The sequence below is a fragment of the Zingiber officinale genome, chromosome 4B (genome assembly GCF_018446385.1).
Source record: "Zingiber officinale cultivar Zhangliang chromosome 4B, Zo_v1.1, whole genome shotgun sequence".
NCBI classification, from domain to species: Eukaryota; Viridiplantae; Streptophyta; class Magnoliopsida; order Zingiberales; family Zingiberaceae; genus Zingiber; species Zingiber officinale.
In genome coordinates this window covers 102174831-102196197 of record NC_055993.1, presented here as the reverse complement: position 1 = coordinate 102196197, position 21367 = coordinate 102174831, and the positions used below count along the sequence as shown (strand labels likewise).

The window sequence follows — 21367 nt, the reverse complement described above, 5'->3', positions numbered from 1 at the left end:
CGTACACAAGGGCATAAAATCATTCTATTTATGTTTAACATTAGAAAATGCAAAATGTAAGAAACTCTCAACTCCATTTCTATACTTCTCAGTTTGTATCGATAAAATCATTCAACTCTTATCCATAATGATTCTACAAAAATGCTTATTCAAATAAGTTTAGCACTATGATAAATTGAAATTTTTTAAAATACATGTATACTAAATTTAACACTCATAAATTACAATACACAATATGAATGTATAAATATAAATAATCACAACTAATAAACGACACAACCATTTAATATGAGATAAGCCCTAATAGTGTTGCTTAGTTACATGTTGCTCACACATTTTCAAAGCCAAGGAGATAAGGCAAAAAACTGAGGATCATACCTTCTTCGAGGAGGTCAGATCTTTGAAGAACATGTCCGATCTTTTGAGCGTGCTTCAGCAAAACCATCGTGAGACCAAGCACCAACAACTACCATCACAACCACGTCGTGAGGGGAAGAAGTTGAAAAGGGGAGAGGGGGGTGTCAACCAACAAACACGGAGAATAGTTGGAAAAAGAGAAGGATGCAGTGTTCATCCTTTAGACATGCTCGTACAAAAATTAGGTTTAACTAATTATATATTTTTTATTAATAAATTAATATTGACATTTATTAAATATGCCTAATTTGATATTTATTTTTTAAGAAAAAATATTTTTAATAGGTGTCCTTATAAGATATTTATCAATACTATAAAACAAGTGTCGTCGAAAAAGTATCACAATATACTAATTTTCTCATACTGTTGCACACAACGTCTACCATAAATGGCCATGCACGACGCCGTAGCTTCGTATCAAGGACGTAAACTGATCAGTAACTTCTCCAATTCCATATCCGAATCAGATAAATACCTCAATTTTATCAATCAAAGCAACAATAAAAAGGACTGCTTTTCGAGAACCTTCAGATGTCAAGTCAAGCTGCAGCTGCAATTTTCTCATTTCGTGAAGTTGAAAAACTGGCATCAGCATCTCTACCTGTGCAAGAACAGCATAAAGTGAGATGTCGATGCAAGGTTCAATGTACATATAAATAGGGGTGAATAAAATCTAGATTAAATTGAAATAACCAACAGAATTAGAAAGCTCAGTAATTTTTTTTTAAAATAATTAATTCAATTTATTTCCATCGATAAAAAAGGACAGTCTGATATATGAAACTCTCACTATAATCCATAGTACACAGTCTTATCCTACTTTTTACAAGAGATTGTTTTCAACAATTTATTCCCATCGATCTCAATTTTAAAATATCAAATTCCATTAAACCAATCATATGTTGTAAATAATCGATTGATATATCTAAATCAAATAATTGCACAACTCGACTAATAAACCAGATCTATTCAAAGTCGATCAATATCATTATTTGACTGATGACATAATCAATCAATTGATTGATAAAAAATATATATTGGTTGAGTTTGTTCCATTTTAATAATAAAATTTGGTTGGTTCAATTTGTTTTTTTTTTAAAATGATTAGTTAGATTTCGATCTATTCACCTTTATCGCCTTTCCGTCTGCTGCGCCATAGAAGACGAATAGGTGTGCCAGGAAAGCCGGCATCCTTCCTCAACTGTTTCTCCATGTAACGCCGATAGGTCTCCGGGAAGAGCTTTGCATCGTTGACAAAGAAAACAAAGGTAGGAGGCCTTATAGCAGCCTGCAACACAACATTCTTAAGAATTTCATATGGTGAATTCATGGAGAAGCCAACTTTGGCTTTATCTCGTCACTGCCATTAGCAATTGACAATCGAAAGTTCTTTGACTTTCCAAAGTTTACCTGAGTGCTGTAGTATATGCGTCCACGTTTTCCACCTCTGGTTCTTGGTGGGGGTTTAAAGGCTATAGCTTCCTGCACCACCTGATTAAGAATTGAAGTTCCTAACCTTCTGGTTCGCTCCTTTTCGACCATCGCGACCGCAGCTATGATCCTACATAACAGCGATAAGCACGAGTTTACAACCATACAATGAACTACTAAACTCTACAGTCGAATGCTGCTACCATTTAGTAAACACAAATAGATGTATTTCTTACTATTCAAGTATGTCCAAGTAAACAAGGAAAACAGAAATGAATGGAAGATACCATATCTCATTACTTTTCTATTCCCTTACATGTCAACTACTTCATTACCCCTCCTACTTCCTCCCCTTGAAGTAAACACAATATTAGTATCATAAGATGATGCTAATAGTAGAGAATGGTCGACTAAAGATCTCGGAGAAGTACTACTTGAGTCAAGCATGAATATAGATTAAGAGAGATGAGTGAGCATCAATGAAGATAAACACTACTAAAGTAAAGAAGAGGCATACTTATCGACACTACGGCCGGTAATTGCAGTCGAGTAGACAATCGGTGCCCAATCGAGTAACCGGAGCTTCTCCCTGACGTCTTGCTCATAGTATGATGTTGTCTGTTGGTTCTTTTTTGGTATAGTATCCCATTTGTTCACTACAACTATGCAACCTTTTCCTTCTCTCTCAATTCTTTCAGCAATCCTGACATCCTTATCAATAGATACATAGACAAGGACAACTAATTCAGGCTAATTAAAAGTATGGAATTAATAATAGATAATTCAAACCTGAACTGGGCTCTGATCGTATTTACTAGTACAACAAAAGATATTTTATTTAGAACAATAAAAATTTAGAAGCAAATCTAATCTGCTTCCTTCAGATTGTATGGAGAGAAAAAAATTGCTAAAAGTTTATGATGACTAAACTATATTATGCTTCGCAAATACAATTTTTAACAACAAAAAAAGGACAGCTCAGTGCACGAAGCTCCCGTCATGCGGGAGCCTGGGGAAGAATCCATTGTACGCAGTCTTACCTGCTTTTTGCAAGAGGTTGTTTTCAGGATTCGAACCGTGACCTTTAGGTTACAAAGCAACAACTTTACCGTTATGCCAAGGCTCCCCTTCAAATACAATTTTTAATAGCACCAACCCAAAAGTTTGGGGTAAGTTTTTCTTAATATCCCTTTGCTCTTCAATGACAGATGTAATCCATTCTGAGTAAATTTTGTAGTATCATAAGTAAATGGGTTATCATATTTCTTAATATCCCTTTGCTCTTCAATGATAGATTTTAAAAATGAAAAAAAAAAAGTTGTATGGAAGGAATATATATGCGAAAGTTCTTGAGTTCGGATCTATTCTCAACATGAGATTGAAGGTATTACTGGCAGGACAAAGATTGGGCTGTTCAAATAAAAAGGAGTTTCTAGAGTTGTGTACGATTTGTTTATCTCTTAGGAGTTAGGACTTGGGGTGAAAGGAAAATCTTATAAGACTGATAAAGGAACACTGAGGTGCAACTCTGATAGATGATAAAATGAATTCTACAGTTAGATAAAGGTTCGATTAGAGTTGAAGAAATGAGGGATAAAGAGAGACCAAAGAGAACTTGACATAAGATAATTAAAATTAATTTAAAAAACTTAGGCATAATTATTGAGTATAGTATAACCCCAAATATTTATGACTCTGGTTTATTGTTGTAGTAAAATCAAATATGTTGGGGGTTTGGCCACCCTAACCTAATAAACAAAGACCAGTTGCAAATGAAAAAAGATGCCAATGATGGAGGATGAAGAATGCCATTTTTCATTACACTACTTGAAACAACAGTATAAGATCGCAACTAAAAAATCCACTGGAATCTCAAAAGAAATAGAAACATAAAAGGACTTTAGAAAGTGGGTGTTAAGAACCAGATGGATGAAAGATATTCTCCAATATTCAATAACATTTTTTATCACTCAGGTCCTGCCATTTTTCAAAGATAATTGCTAAATCTAGTTTGATCATTTAAAGGTTTTGTCAAATTAGCATGAACTTTCATTTTAACATACTTATGCACACAATTTTGTGAGACAAATCTAGCAGATATAAACTTTATGGTTAAACTTCTAGTTAAAAAATATTAATCCAATGACATGTCACTAGCAAATGTCATATTGAATTTTTTTCAGTTAAAATTATTTAAGTGATAAGGATTAAAGGCTTTTCTTGTTGCATAAGTCTTACAATAACAACATTGAATGACTTTGAATTTTGTCTGCAGACTGATAGATGTAAAAAGAGGCAACATGCATCATTTCTTTTAACATGAAATTTTACTTATCTGGCAAAAAAAATATATCATAAAGCATGCTCTTCTATCTGGCATCAATATATATATCATCAAGCCAATATGAAAGATCTAGATAAAGTTGTCTTGAATTTTACAAGGATAATACAATCAAATAAGTATCAAGCTAAAAGAATACCTGCTCAGTAATGCACGCCAATGCCTCAATAACAAGAGCCACCACATCCGTGCGGCGGATGGCTCGGAATGCTCTATTTACTGATAATGCCTCAGTTGTGCTACCAGCAGATGCTACAGTTGCTCTTCTACGTATGCCTGCTGTGTCAATAAGCTTGTATTTCTGCAAAAACAAATTAACTTTAGACACTTTAGGGTGGTGATCTAATACAAGTTTGACATCTCTAGATGCATAGTCGATTGTAACAGCAAATAATTCAAAATTATCTCTTTGTGATCATCACAGGTGATCAAGTATGCTGATACCTTTTATTTGTTTTGATAATCGGACAGTAGAATCCTAATAGACCTAGTAAGAAGTGTCAAATGTATCACTCCTAAAAATAATTACACTTCATCTTTTATTTTTGTCAAGGATATTGGTACTGCTATCAACCCCATTTCTCTCCGATTATTTTTAGATCAGCCTCTAATAGTTTTTTCTAATTATAATTATATATTTACATTTAGTATAAAATAGTGTGGCATGTATACAATGATTATATATTGAATGAAAACTAATTTCCCCCAATCATATAATTTTACATGGTAAAGGGGAGCCTTGGCGCAACGGTTAAGTTGTTGCCGTGTAACCTAGAGGCCACAAGTTCGAGTCTCCAAAACACCCTCTTATAAAGTAGGATAAGGCTGCGTACAGGACCCGCATTGACGGGAGCTTCATGCACAGACTGCTCTTTATCTAATTTTACACGATATCAAAGCCAACATGGTTTCTTGTCTAATCCCCTTGAGAACTAGCGAGGGGAGGTCACATGCAGAACTAGTTCTCCCTCCCATATCTATCATTCCTTCTTCTAGTTTTCCGCTTTTCATTACGTTGCTCTTACCTACCATATCATCCTTCAGATTAGTGTTCCAATTATGTCAATTGCAATGAGCACAAACATGAAGTTGGATAATCATGTCTCTTTCAAGATGAAGAATCTTACTGGGTGTGTCAATCATCTTGTCACTCCAGCCATAAAATGCATAGATCATCTGTCAACCTTGTGTGTCGCCCAATCTGACATTAGGTGGCTAACAAAAATCCATAGGTGTGTAAATATCAAATGATCTTGAAGATGGTATAAATCATCCTGCACTTCCCTCTGATTATTTCCCAATCCGCTTCTCATATTTTACCTAATTATAATTATATATTTTCATTTGGTATATTACCATATCTATATTTCTTCTTATGTTGTAATCTGTATGAAATAGGATGTCATCTACACAATGATCATATATTAAAGGAATAATTATTTCCACCAATCATCTAATTCTACAATCTTAAAACTAATGTTATCAATTGGAATAATAAAAAAAATCTTACGTGTGTTTCGCAAATATGATAGGTATTAAAAGTAACAATATCTGAAGAAATAAATATAGTTGCGTGAGTAAAATTTTACAAAGCCTGGAATAACTTCAACATAACAGGAGAATAACACAATACAATCTAGAGATGCTACCTATGGAAGTTATAGGTGGAAGAAAAACCAATATTTATCTTAAAACCCAATCAACAATAAAGTTCCCTAGTATTAAGATATCATGTTCAATTAATTTGTAGCAGGATGTAGGTACGCACATGCATTTCAGACATAATAAATTAGTACTGAGATTGAAAAAGTATAGCTTTGCTAGTAGTACCAACAACTAATGAAGATAAGAAAATGTTGACAAACAGAACGTCAGAACCTGTCCATCAGGTCCAGCAATTTCAGTATCAATAGCATCACGAGTTGTCCCGCTGACTGGGCTAACAATTGTTCTTTCCTCCCCTACTAATGCATTCAGTATGCTGCTTTTCCCAACATTTGGTCTACCGACAATAGCAATAGAAGGAATATAGTTTTCTTCTCCTTCAACGTTATCTGAAGCCTGAAAAAAGAGTTCCAATTCATCCCATCAGTAGAACATTCCTAAAATATGGATGAAAAGTGGAATATATTTTAGTATTGCATTTAGACTAGAGATTAATTGTACCTCGGTTGCTTTCAGTTCTGAGCAAACAAGATCAAGGAGTTCCCCAGTTCCAGTGCCAGAAATAGCCGATATGGGTATAGGGGAAAACCTAACAAATAAAAAGGATTCAGATAATTAAAATGAAATTTATCTTTACTATCACAAATAAAGAGAAAGGTATGCAAAGACTGTAAAAAGGATTCAGAATTTATCTTGCAATAGTGCAATACCCACGTGCAGCATATTATTAAAACAAAGATTAGCATAGATGAAGAACATCTTACCCTAAGGACCAAAATTCTGATGCTTGCATCAGCCCCTTGCGTGGAGATTCACATTTATTTACAGCGAGGATAATGCACTTATTTGAGTAATGCTTCCGTAACCAGTCTGCAATTTCCACATCAGAAGCCACAAGGCCAGCCTGTTTATTATAAGAAAAAAAAGTTAGAAAATGTCATTTTTCTCTATAATTTTCCATTAATTATTTTAGTAGCATTTATAGTTTAACTTTCTGAATATTAAACCAAATTGCTAGTTGAAATCCTGAACAACCAAGGAAATGCCATTACACTAGCCAATAAAGACTGAGAGAGGACACCTAAAGTGAGCATTGAAGCCACAAAAATGCCAGACAAGTGAAGTAGAATGACAAGTACCCAGCTAAAGGTGAAGAATATGCATGATGAGGACATTTTTTTATTTTTCTTTCCTATTAGATGGAATAAGAAGAGGAAGCTCAGAGAAGATATGATGGTTAATGAGAATGTGGCAAAGAAGAATACATGGAACAGAAGACTACTCCTTATACTTCTATATCAGGTATAACACAGATTGAGCAAAGAAAATGATCACTTTTTGGCTCATCAGTTAGTTAAAAAAAAATTTATTGTGGCAATGAAAATTCTTAAAAGAAGTAATGAAAATATGTACTGAACATTGGTGTACCTGGCCATCTACAAGAAATATAATAACAGACGATTCATCCACAGCAGCAGTGGCCTGTTTCTCAATCATGGATGGCATCCGAGCAACAGCTGCTTCCCTAACTGTAAGGGGAATCCCATCCATACCTATTGTTGTACTAATTGCAAGCTCTTCCATTACATCAGCCTGTGACCTAGAAAAGGTCATAATGCCCCCAGTATCTACTACCATAAATTCCCGATCGCCCCAGAAGGATCTCCCATACAACCTATCTCTAGTAACTCCTGGTTCATCAACAACAATTGCCCTGTTCCCCTATAAAAACTCATAAATAACAACTTCAACATAGTAATCTCCCAAAAAGAAGCCAGCTAATTAACTCTGATGGACTAGATTCAAATACAATTATCAATTACCCCCACAAGCCTATTGAACAATGCTGATTTACCAACATTTGGCCTTCCAACAATGGCGACTTTTGGAAGAAGATGGTCTGGAATCTGGAGGGATGAATTGGAGAATATTAGATAATTGACAGAATTTGAAATATTAGATAATTGACAGAATTGGAAATATTAGATAATTGACTTAAGCATGCCTTTAAGCATGAAAATGTCAAACTAACGTAAAAGGAATGACAAGTTCAGGACCACAAAGAAAAGAAAAAGTGATGCATTGGCAAACATGAAGAAACATATCAAATCTAAGACTAAAATAAAGAATGAGATGTAGTTCTCAGACAACTCCCACTTTAGTGTCTGTAACTTGCTCAAATCTAAGAAAGGGTAGTCTGAAAGAAACAAATTCTTACCAAAAAATTGGCACGTCAAGAAGTAATATATCTATAGTGTCAATCTGAAGTTCGTTGGCCTTTTGAATGTGTTAGAATATAAAGAATACATCATGTATACTAGTCTCACATGGTTTGCTAGCTATTAGTAACACTGTTGGGGTCATAGCTCTGAATGTAATAACTCTAATTCTAGATTGAATATTTTTTATTCTACCTTTCAACTTGGTAACAAATCACAATTTCTCGTCCCTTAAAAAAAGATCTCCTCCAGCCCCATTACAAAGCACACACCTCGTGAGATAGATCAACTAAACAAAGGAACAAGTTAAGGCACTTTTCCCTTCAAGTTCAAGGCATATGTAGCAGACGGTTGCCATAATATCCTCTTCTTGGAGATGAGGTCGGTTTGTTTGTTGGTATCTTGCCTGCTACCTCTTACAACTAACTTGCAGGGCAATCCTACTAACAACAAAAAAAAAAATGAAAACAGACGCCCAAGCCTGAACTTAACAAATCTGACTCAATCAAATATATAATTTCAGTAGAAGCAAGAAATGCAAATTACTGAAAACAGAATCTGCAAATAAACTCAAGAAAGAGGCAAAAGTTACTGGAAAGGAGCATTTATGTATAAATTCTCGTACAAAAATCCTTTAATAAAGCTGAGACACACCTCTACCAGTGGATATCTTTGTTACTGCCAAAACATTGTCAAATAACTTTTCAAGCATCGAAATTCATAGTTGTAAAAGTTGTCTTCCATGACTTTAATCTCTTGAGAACATCATTTATGAAGTTTATCAATCTATTATCCAATGACAAATAGCATAAGCTATAGCATGTAGATCATAAACAAATATCTTTAAGGTCATAGGTTACAGAACCATACTGACATGTTTGCTAATTTTTTTCTTTATCCTTTGCTTCTCAGTTGTATGCCTTCTCTCACTGACCTCATCCTCTAGAATCATTAAGTGTATCAAGTTAGAAACAAAAATTAAATTCTTTCAAATAAAAGCACAAACAGCATGGAAGCATCTTGATCGAGCAATTAGATACATGAATACAACCAGCAATGAAGAAATATCATGAGCAACCAAATGACTCGCTTAACTTATAGCATCTCAGATGCTAGATAAGATTTGGCATTAGTTTACATAAATTAATTGCAAACGCTTCTATCTAATCATCTGAAGTAGAATGCTAAGAGCTTATGAAATCAACACGGTATCATGTGCATAAATGCACCCATTATCTACATCATTATTCATTTTAAAATGTTAATTTATCAATATTAGCTTCTCAGAATATGTAATACAGTCTAAAAGCAACTACATAGCTCACATATACCATCAACACCATAAGGAGTGTCAATATACTGGTTATTCCTTGACAAGAAAACTATTAGTCAAGATTAGTAGATCATTTCCATTGATACAATTAATTCAAGTTAATACTCCTATATGTCGTTTCCATTTTGCCCACCTATTAAATTCTTATGTCACTTTGCTCATAAATTTTAATGAAACTATATTGCATTCATCTCTAATCATCTTATTGTCAAAAATATATTTGATAATTTTTCATATGATAAACAACAAAAGTGGCATGTCAGAAAATTAATAGTTATTGTAATGACAAATGGTGAAGAAAACACAGAGAGAGACCTTAAACATCGCATATCCATAATGTGATAAAGAGGTTGATAGAATACACTCAGGATCTTACTTCTCATAGGTTGAAGACATATCCCAACAGTATTACAAGTTTTCAAAAAAGAGGTTAATCTATACATACATATTCTTACACTCCCCTCCACATGCAAGTGGGAGCCTGAGATGATGGAATTTGACTGACCCAAACTAATCACAGGAACAGATGAAATATTACTAGCATGAGCAAGATTCAAACACAAGAATTTATACTCCTATATCAAGTTATATATTGAAGGGGAGTCTTGGCGCAACGGTAAAGTTGTTGCTTTGTGACCAAAAGGTCATGAGTTCGAATTCTGGAAACAACCTTTTGCAAAAAACAAGGTAAGGCTGCGTACGATGGATCCTTCCCCGGGACCTGCATAGAGGGAGCTTCGTGCACCGGATCAAGTTATAAATTGATTGGTTGACCACTTATCTCGAAAGCTTAAGTTATTGGGAAAATAAATATAATGCTATGCATTCATCTTACTAACGTAGGAATGATATACCTCTCCAATGCTGTTTGTACATTGTTGCGAACGTAAAAAAAACTTAAAGCATAACTCCCAAAAAATGCATGAAACCAAATGCGTAGTTCATTCTTTCAAGTTCGAAAATCATAAACGAAGAAGCATTCTCAAATACTATGTCTGAAAGTCAGTTAAAACACAGGAGCTTTCTTAAATAAGAACAAAAAAGGTTCAATTTTGGAGGGGAAAAGAATATAAGAGAAGGAACCGATACCGAAATTTAGTTCACGAGACAACGATAGGGAGTACTCTCTGACAGCGTCAATCGCCTCTTCCTCCATCGACTCGAGGTCAAAAGAGGAGAGATCGTCGGGACCGCCTCCCTCGTCTACTTCAGAATCTTCCTCCTCCACCGCCCACTCTTCAAGTTCGCCTTGATCATCATCCTCGCCAACGAGCCTCCGTGGGAGGGCGCTAAGGGCGATTTTACTGCGAATGAGGATTGACGGCGAAGGGGAAGGCAAAAAGGAGCTGGAGAAGGGGTCTCTGCAGGGAACCATGGCGAAAAGAATTGGACGAGAGGCCGGAACAGTGGGCAGTCGTGGGAGAAGGCCGGCAAGTGATAGCGAGGCCATGGGAGGGACGAGACGGAGCAGAACAGACTCCAGTGTTGTTAACTTGTTATCCGCAACGGGTGAATCGAGAAGACGATTAAAAAAACAAAGGGTTTGGGGCTTTTATTTTACTCTCCAGTAATTAATAAATTTATTATAAAATTTACATGCTTTAATAAACCAATCATGAAAATATTAAAATTAACTAATTTATTAGAAATATATATTTTTTGAAATCTCAAAATAGAGTAATTATTTTTACTTTAAAAAAATATAATATTTTCTTCTTTTTTTTTAAAAAAAAATATCACTACAGCAAAGACAATTTTATCTGCAAATTTTTAACTGAAAATTTAATTTTATTATAAATGAAAATTACTCCAGTCCAGTTAACTGAAAATTTTTAAAATTCTCCATTATTTATCTGCCTGTTGCAACATGCCCCAGTATTTAATTAATATCGAAATAGTCCCTACTAAAATATTTCCACTTAGTTAATAATTTTAAAAAGTAAAATTGCTTTATGAAATGCATTAAAACGTGAATATTTCTTCGCAAAGGAATACTAAACCATATAAATCGAGTGGGGTTGATTGCATAATGGAAAAGTCAAAGTTCACGATGAATGAACCGTCAAGTCAAATATTGGCTTGGGTGGAAATTAGTCCACAACAATGAGTTGTGAGAGTTTATTTTGGAAGAGTATTGAAAGTTTATTTCGCTTTATTTATTTCTTTAATAGATAAATAAAAAAATATCTACATTTTACTAAACCGTGCGTTTTAAATTGAAAGTTCATTTCTAACCTTAGTAATATCAAAATCACTCAACTCATTTCCATTATACTTTTTATTTTTTTTTAAATTTAAAAATTTACTGTTCTCAATTTATAAATTCGAATTTAAATTTAAGAATAAATTTTTAAAAATATATTAATTTTAATTTGAAGTGATTCAGTCAATTTTTAAAGTCTTATCATTGTATTTATGTCCTCATATTTGAATTTGATGATATAAATTGAGAACAGTAAATTTTTAAATTTATAAAATTTTAATAAAATTTATTTCAAACTCATTATAAGGTTTAAGACTATGATACTTACTAATCAATACCATCAATAAATTTTTAGTACTCTTTTGATTTGAAAACTATTAAACTTTTAAATTTTTAAGTCCATTAACCTGTTTTATCTAAAATTTACTAATGAATATAAAATTTTTTAAATCACTTCAAATCAAAATTAATGTACTAATAGAAGCATTGTTAATGCATAATTGTTCTAAATTTTTGACGTCAGAACAGTAAATTTTAAATGAGAAGAAAGAAAGAGGGATATAATAGGAACGCTGTGTGATTTTAATATTATGAAAGTTAAATACGTAAATCCTGAAATCCATATAAATGTGATTCAATAAATCATCAACAATAAAATTTCTTAACTCTCATGCGATATCTCAGAGGGTTTACTCGCCTTGCGTGGACCTCTCCATTTGATTGATCACTTAGTCCAATCGACTCAAATGTGACTCCGACATTTGTAAATTCTAATAATTGCTCTACAAACATAAACAAGGCACACGCAATGAAGGTGACACACTACCTACCAAACCAATTTGTACATCGTGTCACACAATTTAATCCAACGATGACTTACAGTTCGTTATCATAAAAAGATGAACAATGACTCTTCTGAAGTAACAAACAAAACAGATCGAATACTTGCATGAAAAAACAAAGGAAAAAAGGTGAAGGACTGGGGGACATCTTTTTTCATCCCACTTTGAATGCACAGGAGATTTTTTTCTTCCCCTATTCATTTTTGTATGAACTGAAAACATTGTGAAAAGTCTTAAATATGCAGCCGTTTCAGGTTCCATCTCCAACAATTTATCAAGAATTTCTGCTATCACAGAGAGAACAGTAGAAAAAATCTGAACTGAAGATGACAATCGAATCGCCTGCTCAAGAATCAGATGGATATGTTAAATATCAACGTGAATTGGTTTAGAAACAGTGGTGCAATTTTTGAACTTTTTTTTCTTGTTTTTGATCGAGCGAATGAATAAGAAGCAGGTACGCCGGCGATTCTCTGTGTCCGGAATCCGGCGGCAAGAGATCAAGACACGTCGACGGGTTTGCACAGGAACAGCAGCGACGCGGGCGTCTGCTGCTGCCTCCCGCCGGCGGCGGCGCCGGCGGCGGCGCCGACGCCCAGCCTCTCGTAGCAGTCGATGGAGAAGAGCGAGAGCGAGAGCGACAGGGGCACTCGACCGCCGTCAGCGAGCCGGTCCAGCGCCGGGCCGATGCAGAGGCGGTATAACCGGCGGTACCCGCCGAGTGCGGCGACCACAGCCCGGGTCGCGACGCCGCACTCGTCGCCGCAGGGCCGCGCGTGGCGGTGGCAGACGGACTCCCACACGCCCTCGCGGCGGCCGACGGCGCTCCAGAGCCGGCAGACGCACGCGGCCGTCGCCAGCGACCGGCCGTCCAACCGCCCCAGTATCTCCCCCAGCAGGTCCGCGTTGTCGTTGATGGAGAAGCGCCTCCCTTCTTCCTCCGGCAGCATTCTGCCCGCTCAACTCCTCCCCTTCTCCCCTGCTTTTCAACCCAACGGAAAACGGCAAGGCTTTATAATAACCAGAGGAGGAGGGAGGAGAAAGGCATCTTCATGGACGAGGGGATGGGGCCAACAAAAAAGGGCCAACAGTATGGGGATTCGTAAATGAAAAGATCCGTCCAAGTATACGTAACCTCTCTCTCTTCTTTATTATTTTTATCCTCCAAAACGCACTCATGTGAGCACTAAAGTCTTCTCCTTTCCCGTGCATTATGCTGTTATATACAGAAATCTCCTCTTCTTCGTGCATTCTTCTTCGATGCTCGAACAGATGTGCTGCATTTATTACTTGAAAGATGTTCTTTTTGCATAGATATATATATATACCTTGGAGATCAAATGGCAAATACAGAACGGTGGGCAGCCAGATTCTTTGAGGAGCAAGATGAGAAACGGAGAGGCTCCAAAGCCTTCTGCTGACAGTCTCTCCCTCCCGTACCCTGCAATCACTGCCAAAACATTAATTGCGTAGCCCGAGAGTCAACAGAGAACAGAAGCTCTCTGCTCTGCTCTGTTAATGGATCATATCCCATGGCCTTGATGGATGGATGGATGGATGGATGGGGCCGAGTGCTTGAACTGGAGCACTTGGTGCAGAGTCAGAAGCGATTACGTGTGTCGTCTTCTGCATGGGACTTCTCTCTGGATTTTGCTATCCGTCAAGAACATGAAACTCGTCTGAGTGTTCGAGATTTTCTAGGGGAGGGGAAATCGGACGGAGGACCATCATCCAATCTACTGTTCCTTCTTCTTCTTATCGATTATGCAAAATAGACTGCCGGATATGGTCCGTGCTCTTCCACAATTTATTTGAACGGCGCGCGTAAATAGATATTTCATAATATTTATTTAACTTTAATATTTTATATAATTCAGGTATTTGGCCTTTTGGGCTCAAATAATTTTAGAGATGGACAAACTTTTCCCTCTCTATTCATACATCGGGTAAATTTAGAAGCACAGATGAATTCGTATCCAACGTCCCAGATTTTTCCTGCAGTGCATAATAGTTCGTGTTTCGGTCAAATACCGTGCCATCAATCAATGAACATGTTAACATGTGCATTCCCTGGAGATCGCCGATGAATGAGATGAAATGTCCTAAAATGTATCCTAAAAGAAGGTTAGATTAGCATCGAAAAGATCTCGTCAGGTCACTCCGATATTCATGTTAGATTTACTTGAGGTATTATATATATGGGAAGAAGGAGACGAAAAAGAAAAAGACAACTGTTAAAACTACTAGATATTATTTACTAAAGCCGACTTATTTATATAAATTATTTAAATAATAATTGAAATATTAAATATAACATACAATTATAAGTATATTAATGAATATAATATATTTGAAAATATTATTTTTACTATTCGATTCATATCGATCTTGATTTTGATTGTGATATCAAATATAATAAATCACAATTGATTAAAATTAATTCGAGATTATTTTTAATTATCTTCATTACTTCCGATAAACTTAACGAGATTGTCTGAATATTGAGTTTGAGTACTAATTTGATAAAACATTGTCTGAATAATGGCTTGTATGTAGAAACTCCTGTAGGTAGCTGCTATAAGAAAAATGGGAAAGAAGAGAGGATGACTCTGATACCATGTTAAAAATATAATAGATAAAGAAAAGAAATAGAATAAAGAATTAATTTTTGATCTATTATTTACTAAAATCAATAGGCTTATTTATACAAATTATCCAAATAATAATGGAAAGATTAAATATGAAATACAATTATAAGCATAGTAATAAATATAATATATTTGGAAGTATTAATTTTTACTATTTGATTCATATTGATCTTGATTTTGATTGTGTTGTCAAATATAATAAATCTCAATTGATTGAAATCAATTCGAAATTATTTTTCATTATTATTATTACTCCCTGACAAACTTAACAGAAGTGTCTGAACGTTGAGTTTGAGTGTTAACTTGGTGAAACATTGTCTAGATAATGGCTTACCTTGCCGTATACGTGCTAGAGTGTATACTAAAAGCCTAGCTTTTGGTATAAACATTAATCTAGAAATAAGAATCGCATTGGTCAAATGTCTACATTTATGATAAATGTAGTTGCTCAATTAATTTATATTGTAGATAACATGGTGTGTGGTGTCACATACAGAAGATCATGTTATCGGTTCCTTATAAATTATAAACAGTAGCTCACGACCAAGATGGAAAGGAACAAACCATTGGAAGGTCGTAGTGTAATTAGGTATTAGTTTATCTTAACTATATGATTACACTAGTACACTTAGAGTGTATTGAGTAGGACCATTTGAGATCGTTCCTTTTATACTGACTTTATAAAAGAATAAAGACCTCAGTTATTATGGAAGTGTGTGCTCTTAATCCTAATATAATAACAAGCACATATAGTTGATATTTATTTCTTTAATTTATCAATGGGTGAGATTTAGTTCGATAAATCAATAAACCCGATAAGTTGGGAAATGGTATCACTTATAGTGTGTGTTGTTGATTATAGAAGGAAACCGTGTCCTAGAGATACTAGGTTGATAATGTCCTCAAGAGGAGCTCATAAGGATTGTCATGTTAAACCCGCAGTGGACTTAGTCCGACATGATAATAAGGTTGAGTGGTACTACTTTGGATTTAGATATTAATTAAATGAGTTGTCGAACTCACTTAATTAGTGGACGCTCGATATCTTAAACACGTGGAGACTAACACGCTCATAATAAGAAGGAGCCCAAATGTAATTTGGGATTGGTGCGTAGTTCAATAATAGTTCTTTAGTGGAATGAATTATTATTGATGAAGTTAAGTTGTGTGTTCGGGCGAACACGGATGCTTAATTTCATCGGGAGACCAAAACCAATTCCTCCTCTCGGTCCCTATCGTAGCCTCTAGTATATAGAGATTTATACCCACCGCATACCCACCTTCTTACCCATTCAATGGGGCCGGCCAAGCTACCTTGGAACCCAAGCTAGGGCCGCCAAGATCAAGTGGATGAGTCATGTAGGTGGTCGCCAAAGCTTGGGTCCCAAGCTTAGGTGGCCGACCACTAGAATATTAAAAGGATTTTTATTAAAATTATTTCTTATGTGGATATCATGATTTTAAAGAGAGTTTAAAATTAAAAATTTCCTTTTATAGTTTTCTACAAAGATTAAGAGAAGAGATTAATCTCTTTCCTTATTTGTAGTTTAAAAGGATGGTTTTAATTTTGGTAAAACTTTCCTTATTTGTAAATCATCTACATGTTTAAAAGAGAGTTTAAAATTTGAAATCTTTCCTTATTTGTTGATTAAAGGAGGATTTTAAATTTTAAGAAAACTTTCCTTTTAACCATGTTCATGATTTAAAAGAAAGTTTAAAAATTAATAATTCTCTTTTATTAGTTTCTACAAAAAGATTGAGAAAAGATTTGATATCTTTCCTTATTTGTAGATTAAAAGAGATTTTAATTTTAGAGATAACTTTCTTTTATCCACATGTTTAAAAGAAAGATTTTAATTTATTAAATTTCCTTTTATAAACCAATCATGAAGGGATTAAATTATTGGAGAAATTTTATAAATTTCGAGACAAATTAGGAAGTTTTAATTAATTAAAACTCTCCTTGTTTGTAGCTTTAGTGTGGTCATGTAAATTGAGAAAAGGAAAATTGTTTTAATTAAATAAATTTTTCCTTTTCATGGCAAAAGAATTAAGGAAGTTTTTAATTAAATTTCCTTATTTGCCCGCACCAAGGATTATAAAAGAGGGGTAGAGGGCCTTCATGTGAACAACCTCTATTATTTCTCTCCCTCTTTTCCTTGGTGTGGCCGGCCAACCTCTCCCTCTCTTCCTCTTGGTGGTGGCCGAACCCTCTCAATTTGCTTGGAGCGCTTGTGGTGGCCGGATACTACTTGGAGCAGAAGAAGAAGAAGGAGAGAAAGCTTGTATCCCTTGGAGCTTGGTTAGTGGAAAAGATCTTCATCTTTTGGAAGCTTTGTGCTTGGCCGAAACTTGAAGAAAGGAGAAGAAGGTGCTTTGGTGGATTCTCATCTCAGAAGATCGTTGCCCACACAACGTCCGAGGTTAGAAGAGGAATACGGTAGAAGATCAAGAGGTCTTTCTAAAAGGTATAACTAGTATTTTTTCTTTCCGCATCATACTAGTTATTTTTGGAAATAATACCAAATACAAGAGGCTTACGATTCTAGTATTTCAAATATGTTTTTCGAAGTTGTGTTCTTTTGTTTTATTTTTCCTTGTGATTTGATTGTTCTTTTCGGTTAACCTAAAGTTATTTTAGGAAATTAAATATTAGATTTCTATAAAAGGTTTTGTCTAGTCGGTGGTGGTTGCTCCCATATCCAAGAAGGCCATGTGCCTCGCCACGTCAGTACTGGGAACTAATTATGGAAATTAATATTTAATGGAATTAATAACTTAAGGTGATTTGGGTCGAACGTGTTAAGTTCCGCAAGAGATCCAAGTCAAAACCTAAAAGAATAAATAGATTAAGTTTTGGATCAAACGTGTTAAGTTCCGCAGGCGATCCAAAATTTAATTTAAAAGAACACATGGTAGCTAGGAAAAGGTTCAGACCTTTGTACAAAATTTTTGTACAGTGGAACCTCTAGGTTTTCCGAGTAGCAACCAACAATTGGTATTAGAGCTAGGGTTTTGCCTCTGTGTATTTGGTATTAGTTTAATTATGCACATGTCATACATAATTTAGGCAGGTTAATAGTAGGATGTGCTAACTTTGTGGATGCAGGATCCAACTATTATGGCTTTTAGTTATTATGTGTGTGATTGGACCTTTGGACATGTCAAAGGCATTTATCTGTGTGTGCATGATTGTATTAAAATACAGCAGGAGCTGTATTTAGTTTTATTAGGATTTTATTTTTGATCTAGATACATGTACATTCCTTTTATGGAATATAGGATCAAAATGTAAAATTCTATGTATGTCATGGATCGAATCTTGCAAAGCGTGGAACCTTCTAAGGACCAGAGGCGCAGCGGAACTAGGAGCAAGATGGATGCGACCCGGTGGCGGTGGCCAAATATGGCAGCAGCTTGAGATGACAACACACGGAGGACAACTAGAGATAAAAGCCATAATAGTTGAAAATTAGATTTTCTATTTATTGCTTTTATATTGTGCTGTGTGTGCATGTTAGTATACATGACTAGTAGGCTAGCATAGTTAAAATTCCTCATTTATAAATAACTAAGTGGGAGAGGGATTTTTAAATAAATCCCATGGTCTCCATTACTGGTTTGTAAGTGATGCAAACAAGCTTGCGTGTTGGCTCTGAGTGCCTTCCTCCATAACGGATGAGCTTGTTTGTGGATCACTAGAACAGACTTCCATTTTTGGATGACTATAGGAAGTTAATTAAGAGCGTGTGATCTTCCCCAACGGAAGGGGCATAATCTTATTAATGGACTTAGTGTCAAGTAATGGTATACACTTAGACACATCTAATAGTATCCTCCCCATCGGAGTCACTGCTATTATTTGTGTGACCAAATGAAACCAACTATTAATTTGTCATAAAACTAGATTGACAAGATAATAAAATTAAAGGGTTAAAACCCCTCTTACAAATGATTGATTTTGTATACGTCCACACTAACGTGGCATACAAAATTAACGGTGTTTGAGATAATTTTATTTGTCATAAAGATACGTTGACAAGATAGTTAATGGGTAAAACCCTCCTTTTACAAATGTTGAATTTGTATACGTCCACACTAACGTGGCATGCAAAATTCACGGTGTTTGAGGTGTTGGTGAATTTAAATAATATTGTTTGAGGAATCAATATTTTATTTTAAATTCAAAAAGTTTTTGACCAAATATTTGATCAAAGACAGATCAACTATTAATTTTATTCGTCATAAAGTAAAATTGACGAGATAATAAAATTAATGGATAAAATCTCCTCTTTGATTTTGTATACGTCCACACTATCGTGGCATACAAAATTCATGGGGATTTTAAAGAATTGATCTTGACCAAATATTTTTGTGATTCTTAGGATTTATGATGTTTGTCAATCCCCAGTAGTCATACTATAGAAAAGACTTAGTAGTCCCAATTGTAATGATTGGAAATAGGACTTGGACATTAAGGTAAACTGTCTTCTAAAGAACTAAGAACAATTTAGGTGTATTTAATTCATTAGTTGAAACATGTCTAGTGGTGTTATCTACCAGAACCTGGAGTGTAGATACAAGATGCCATTAATCATGTCTGCAATTCATTGCAGGGTTCCAGGAAACCCGACAACTAAATGAAAGGTAAATCACCGTCCACAACTGTAAAAGTGGTAGCTGTTGCAGTGGGAGATATTTATCCTTTGATAAAAATAAAATATGGATTTTAAGTAATTGTCTTTACGTACCAAGTTTAGAAAGAACCTGATTTCAGTTTCTAAACTATTATAGATATTGTGTCTATTTTGATAACAAAGTTGTTATCAAGAAAAATAGGGAAGTTATCTATTCTGGTATGATGGTTGACAATTTATAATCCAATAACTCTCACGATGCAACAAATGGAAATTAGTAACACATCTTCTAATTTTAAGAGAAAGCAACATTCAAAATGAACCAATTATATCTTTGGCACCTAAAGTTAGGTTATACTTAAGTAGGATTCATTGGTAGCTGATGAACTTTTGGGTTCATTGGTAGTGGAAATCTTTCCAACCTGCGAGTCTTACTTGGAAGGAAAATAACCAAGAAGCTTTTAAGTCCAAGGGGTATGGAGTCAAAGATATGTTGAAATCGGTTCATTCTGATTTGTGTGATCCTATGACTATCCAAACAAGAGGTAGTATTGAATATTTCGTCTATTTTATAGACAACTATTCAAGATACAAATAAATTTACTTAATGTACCGCAAGACTAAGTACTTTGATTAGTTCAAAGAGTACAAGGCTGATGCGGAGAAATGTTAAAGTAAATGTCACTATGGTAAGATCGTAGTGGCAAGTACCTCTTGGGAGAATTTAGGAGTCACTTATCAAAAGTAGGGATTCAATCCAAACTAACTGCACCTGGTACACCCCAACAGAATGGTGTAGTAGAAAGAAGGTAAAGGACTCTTATGAAATAATTAGATAGATGATGAGTTATTCAGAAAATTACCAAATTTGTTTTAAGGATAAACTCTGAAAATGAAAGTGAACATAGTACCTTCCAAGTTAGAACTTTCTACTCATATAGAATTGCTGAATAGGTGAAAACCTATTTTGAAGCATATTTGGATTCGGGTAATCCAGCACATATGTTAAAGAGAGACAATGATAAGTTGGATAGGAGTTCACTTGTTTGTAAGTTATCCTAGATAAACAAAAGTAGGTTTATAGTCTTAAAAATCAGAAGGTCATTGTTAGCATCAATGGATTTTTTAGAAAAGGACTATATAATGAACCACGTGCTCATAAGTAAATTTGTTCTTAAGGAAATAATAAAGGACATGTCTAACCTAGTACCAACTGTACAAGATGAGATACCACAAGAAAACTGCAACACGTATCACAAATTGATACACAATTACAGAAAGTGTCTTGTTGTAGTGGGAGGGTTGTTATGCAACCTAAATAGGTTCATGTTTTGGGAGAGTTTTTGGACTCGATCCCGGAGGACATGAACCCGATCTCCTGACATATGATGAAGCACTCCAAGATAAAGATGCATCTTGGCAAAGAGTAATGAATAAAGAATTAGAATATATGTATTCTAATAAAATCTGAAGCTTGTAGAACCACCAAGTGGTGTAAAAGCCTTTGGGTGTAAAAGGTCTATAAAGAAAAGAGGATAGACAGGAAGGTAGAAACCTTCAAAGAAGGCTTATTGAAAAGGAAACCTTTTCACCGGTAGCCATGCATAAGTCTATCCGGATTCTTTATCTAT

At 34.9% G+C, this 21367-nt stretch overlaps 2 protein-coding genes across 2 annotated transcripts; both read right to left on the bottom strand.

The window, feature by feature from the left end:
- Positions 1-740: 740 nt before the first annotated feature.
- On the bottom strand, positions 741-10913 carry LOC121975793 (GTPase Der-like). Its single transcript, XM_042527661.1, has 12 exons — positions 10496-10913; positions 8948-9015; positions 7678-7761; positions 7283-7576; positions 6619-6758; positions 6356-6443; positions 6068-6250; positions 4329-4490; positions 2366-2559; positions 1828-1978; positions 1546-1705; positions 741-1018 (listed from the first exon to the last, which is right to left on the bottom strand). The coding sequence occupies exons 1-12, from the start codon at positions 10854-10856 to the stop codon at positions 957-959; spliced, it is 1947 nt and encodes a 648-aa protein (XP_042383595.1). The 5' UTR covers positions 10857-10913; the 3' UTR covers positions 741-956.
- A 1746-nt stretch (positions 10914-12659) lies between these two features.
- On the bottom strand, positions 12660-13426 carry LOC121977783 (F-box protein SNE-like). Its single transcript, XM_042530206.1, has one exon. The coding sequence runs from the start codon at positions 13399-13401 to the stop codon at positions 12952-12954; it is 450 nt and encodes a 149-aa protein (XP_042386140.1). The 5' UTR covers positions 13402-13426; the 3' UTR covers positions 12660-12951.
- Positions 13427-21367: the final 7941 nt, after the last annotated feature.

What these genes read in the sequence shown, in the direction of transcription:
- LOC121975793 (XM_042527661.1), bottom strand. Translation starts at nt 10,856, where the DNA reads ATGGCCTCGCTATCACTTGCCGGCCTTCTCCCACGACTGCCCACTGTT. An exon ending in TATTTCTTGTAGATGGCCAG is followed by an intron (nt 6,759 to 7,282) that starts GTACACCAATGT and finishes TATAATAAACAG; the next exon opens with GCTGGCCTTGTGGCTTCTGA. An exon ending in ACCGGCCGTAGTGTCGATAA is followed by an intron (nt 1,979 to 2,365) that starts GTATGCCTCTTC and finishes GCTGTTATGTAG; the next exon opens with GATCATAGCTGCGGTCGCGA.
- LOC121977783 (XM_042530206.1), bottom strand. Translation starts at nt 13,401, where the DNA reads ATGCTGCCGGAGGAAGAAGGGAGGCGCTTCTCCATCAACGACAACGCG.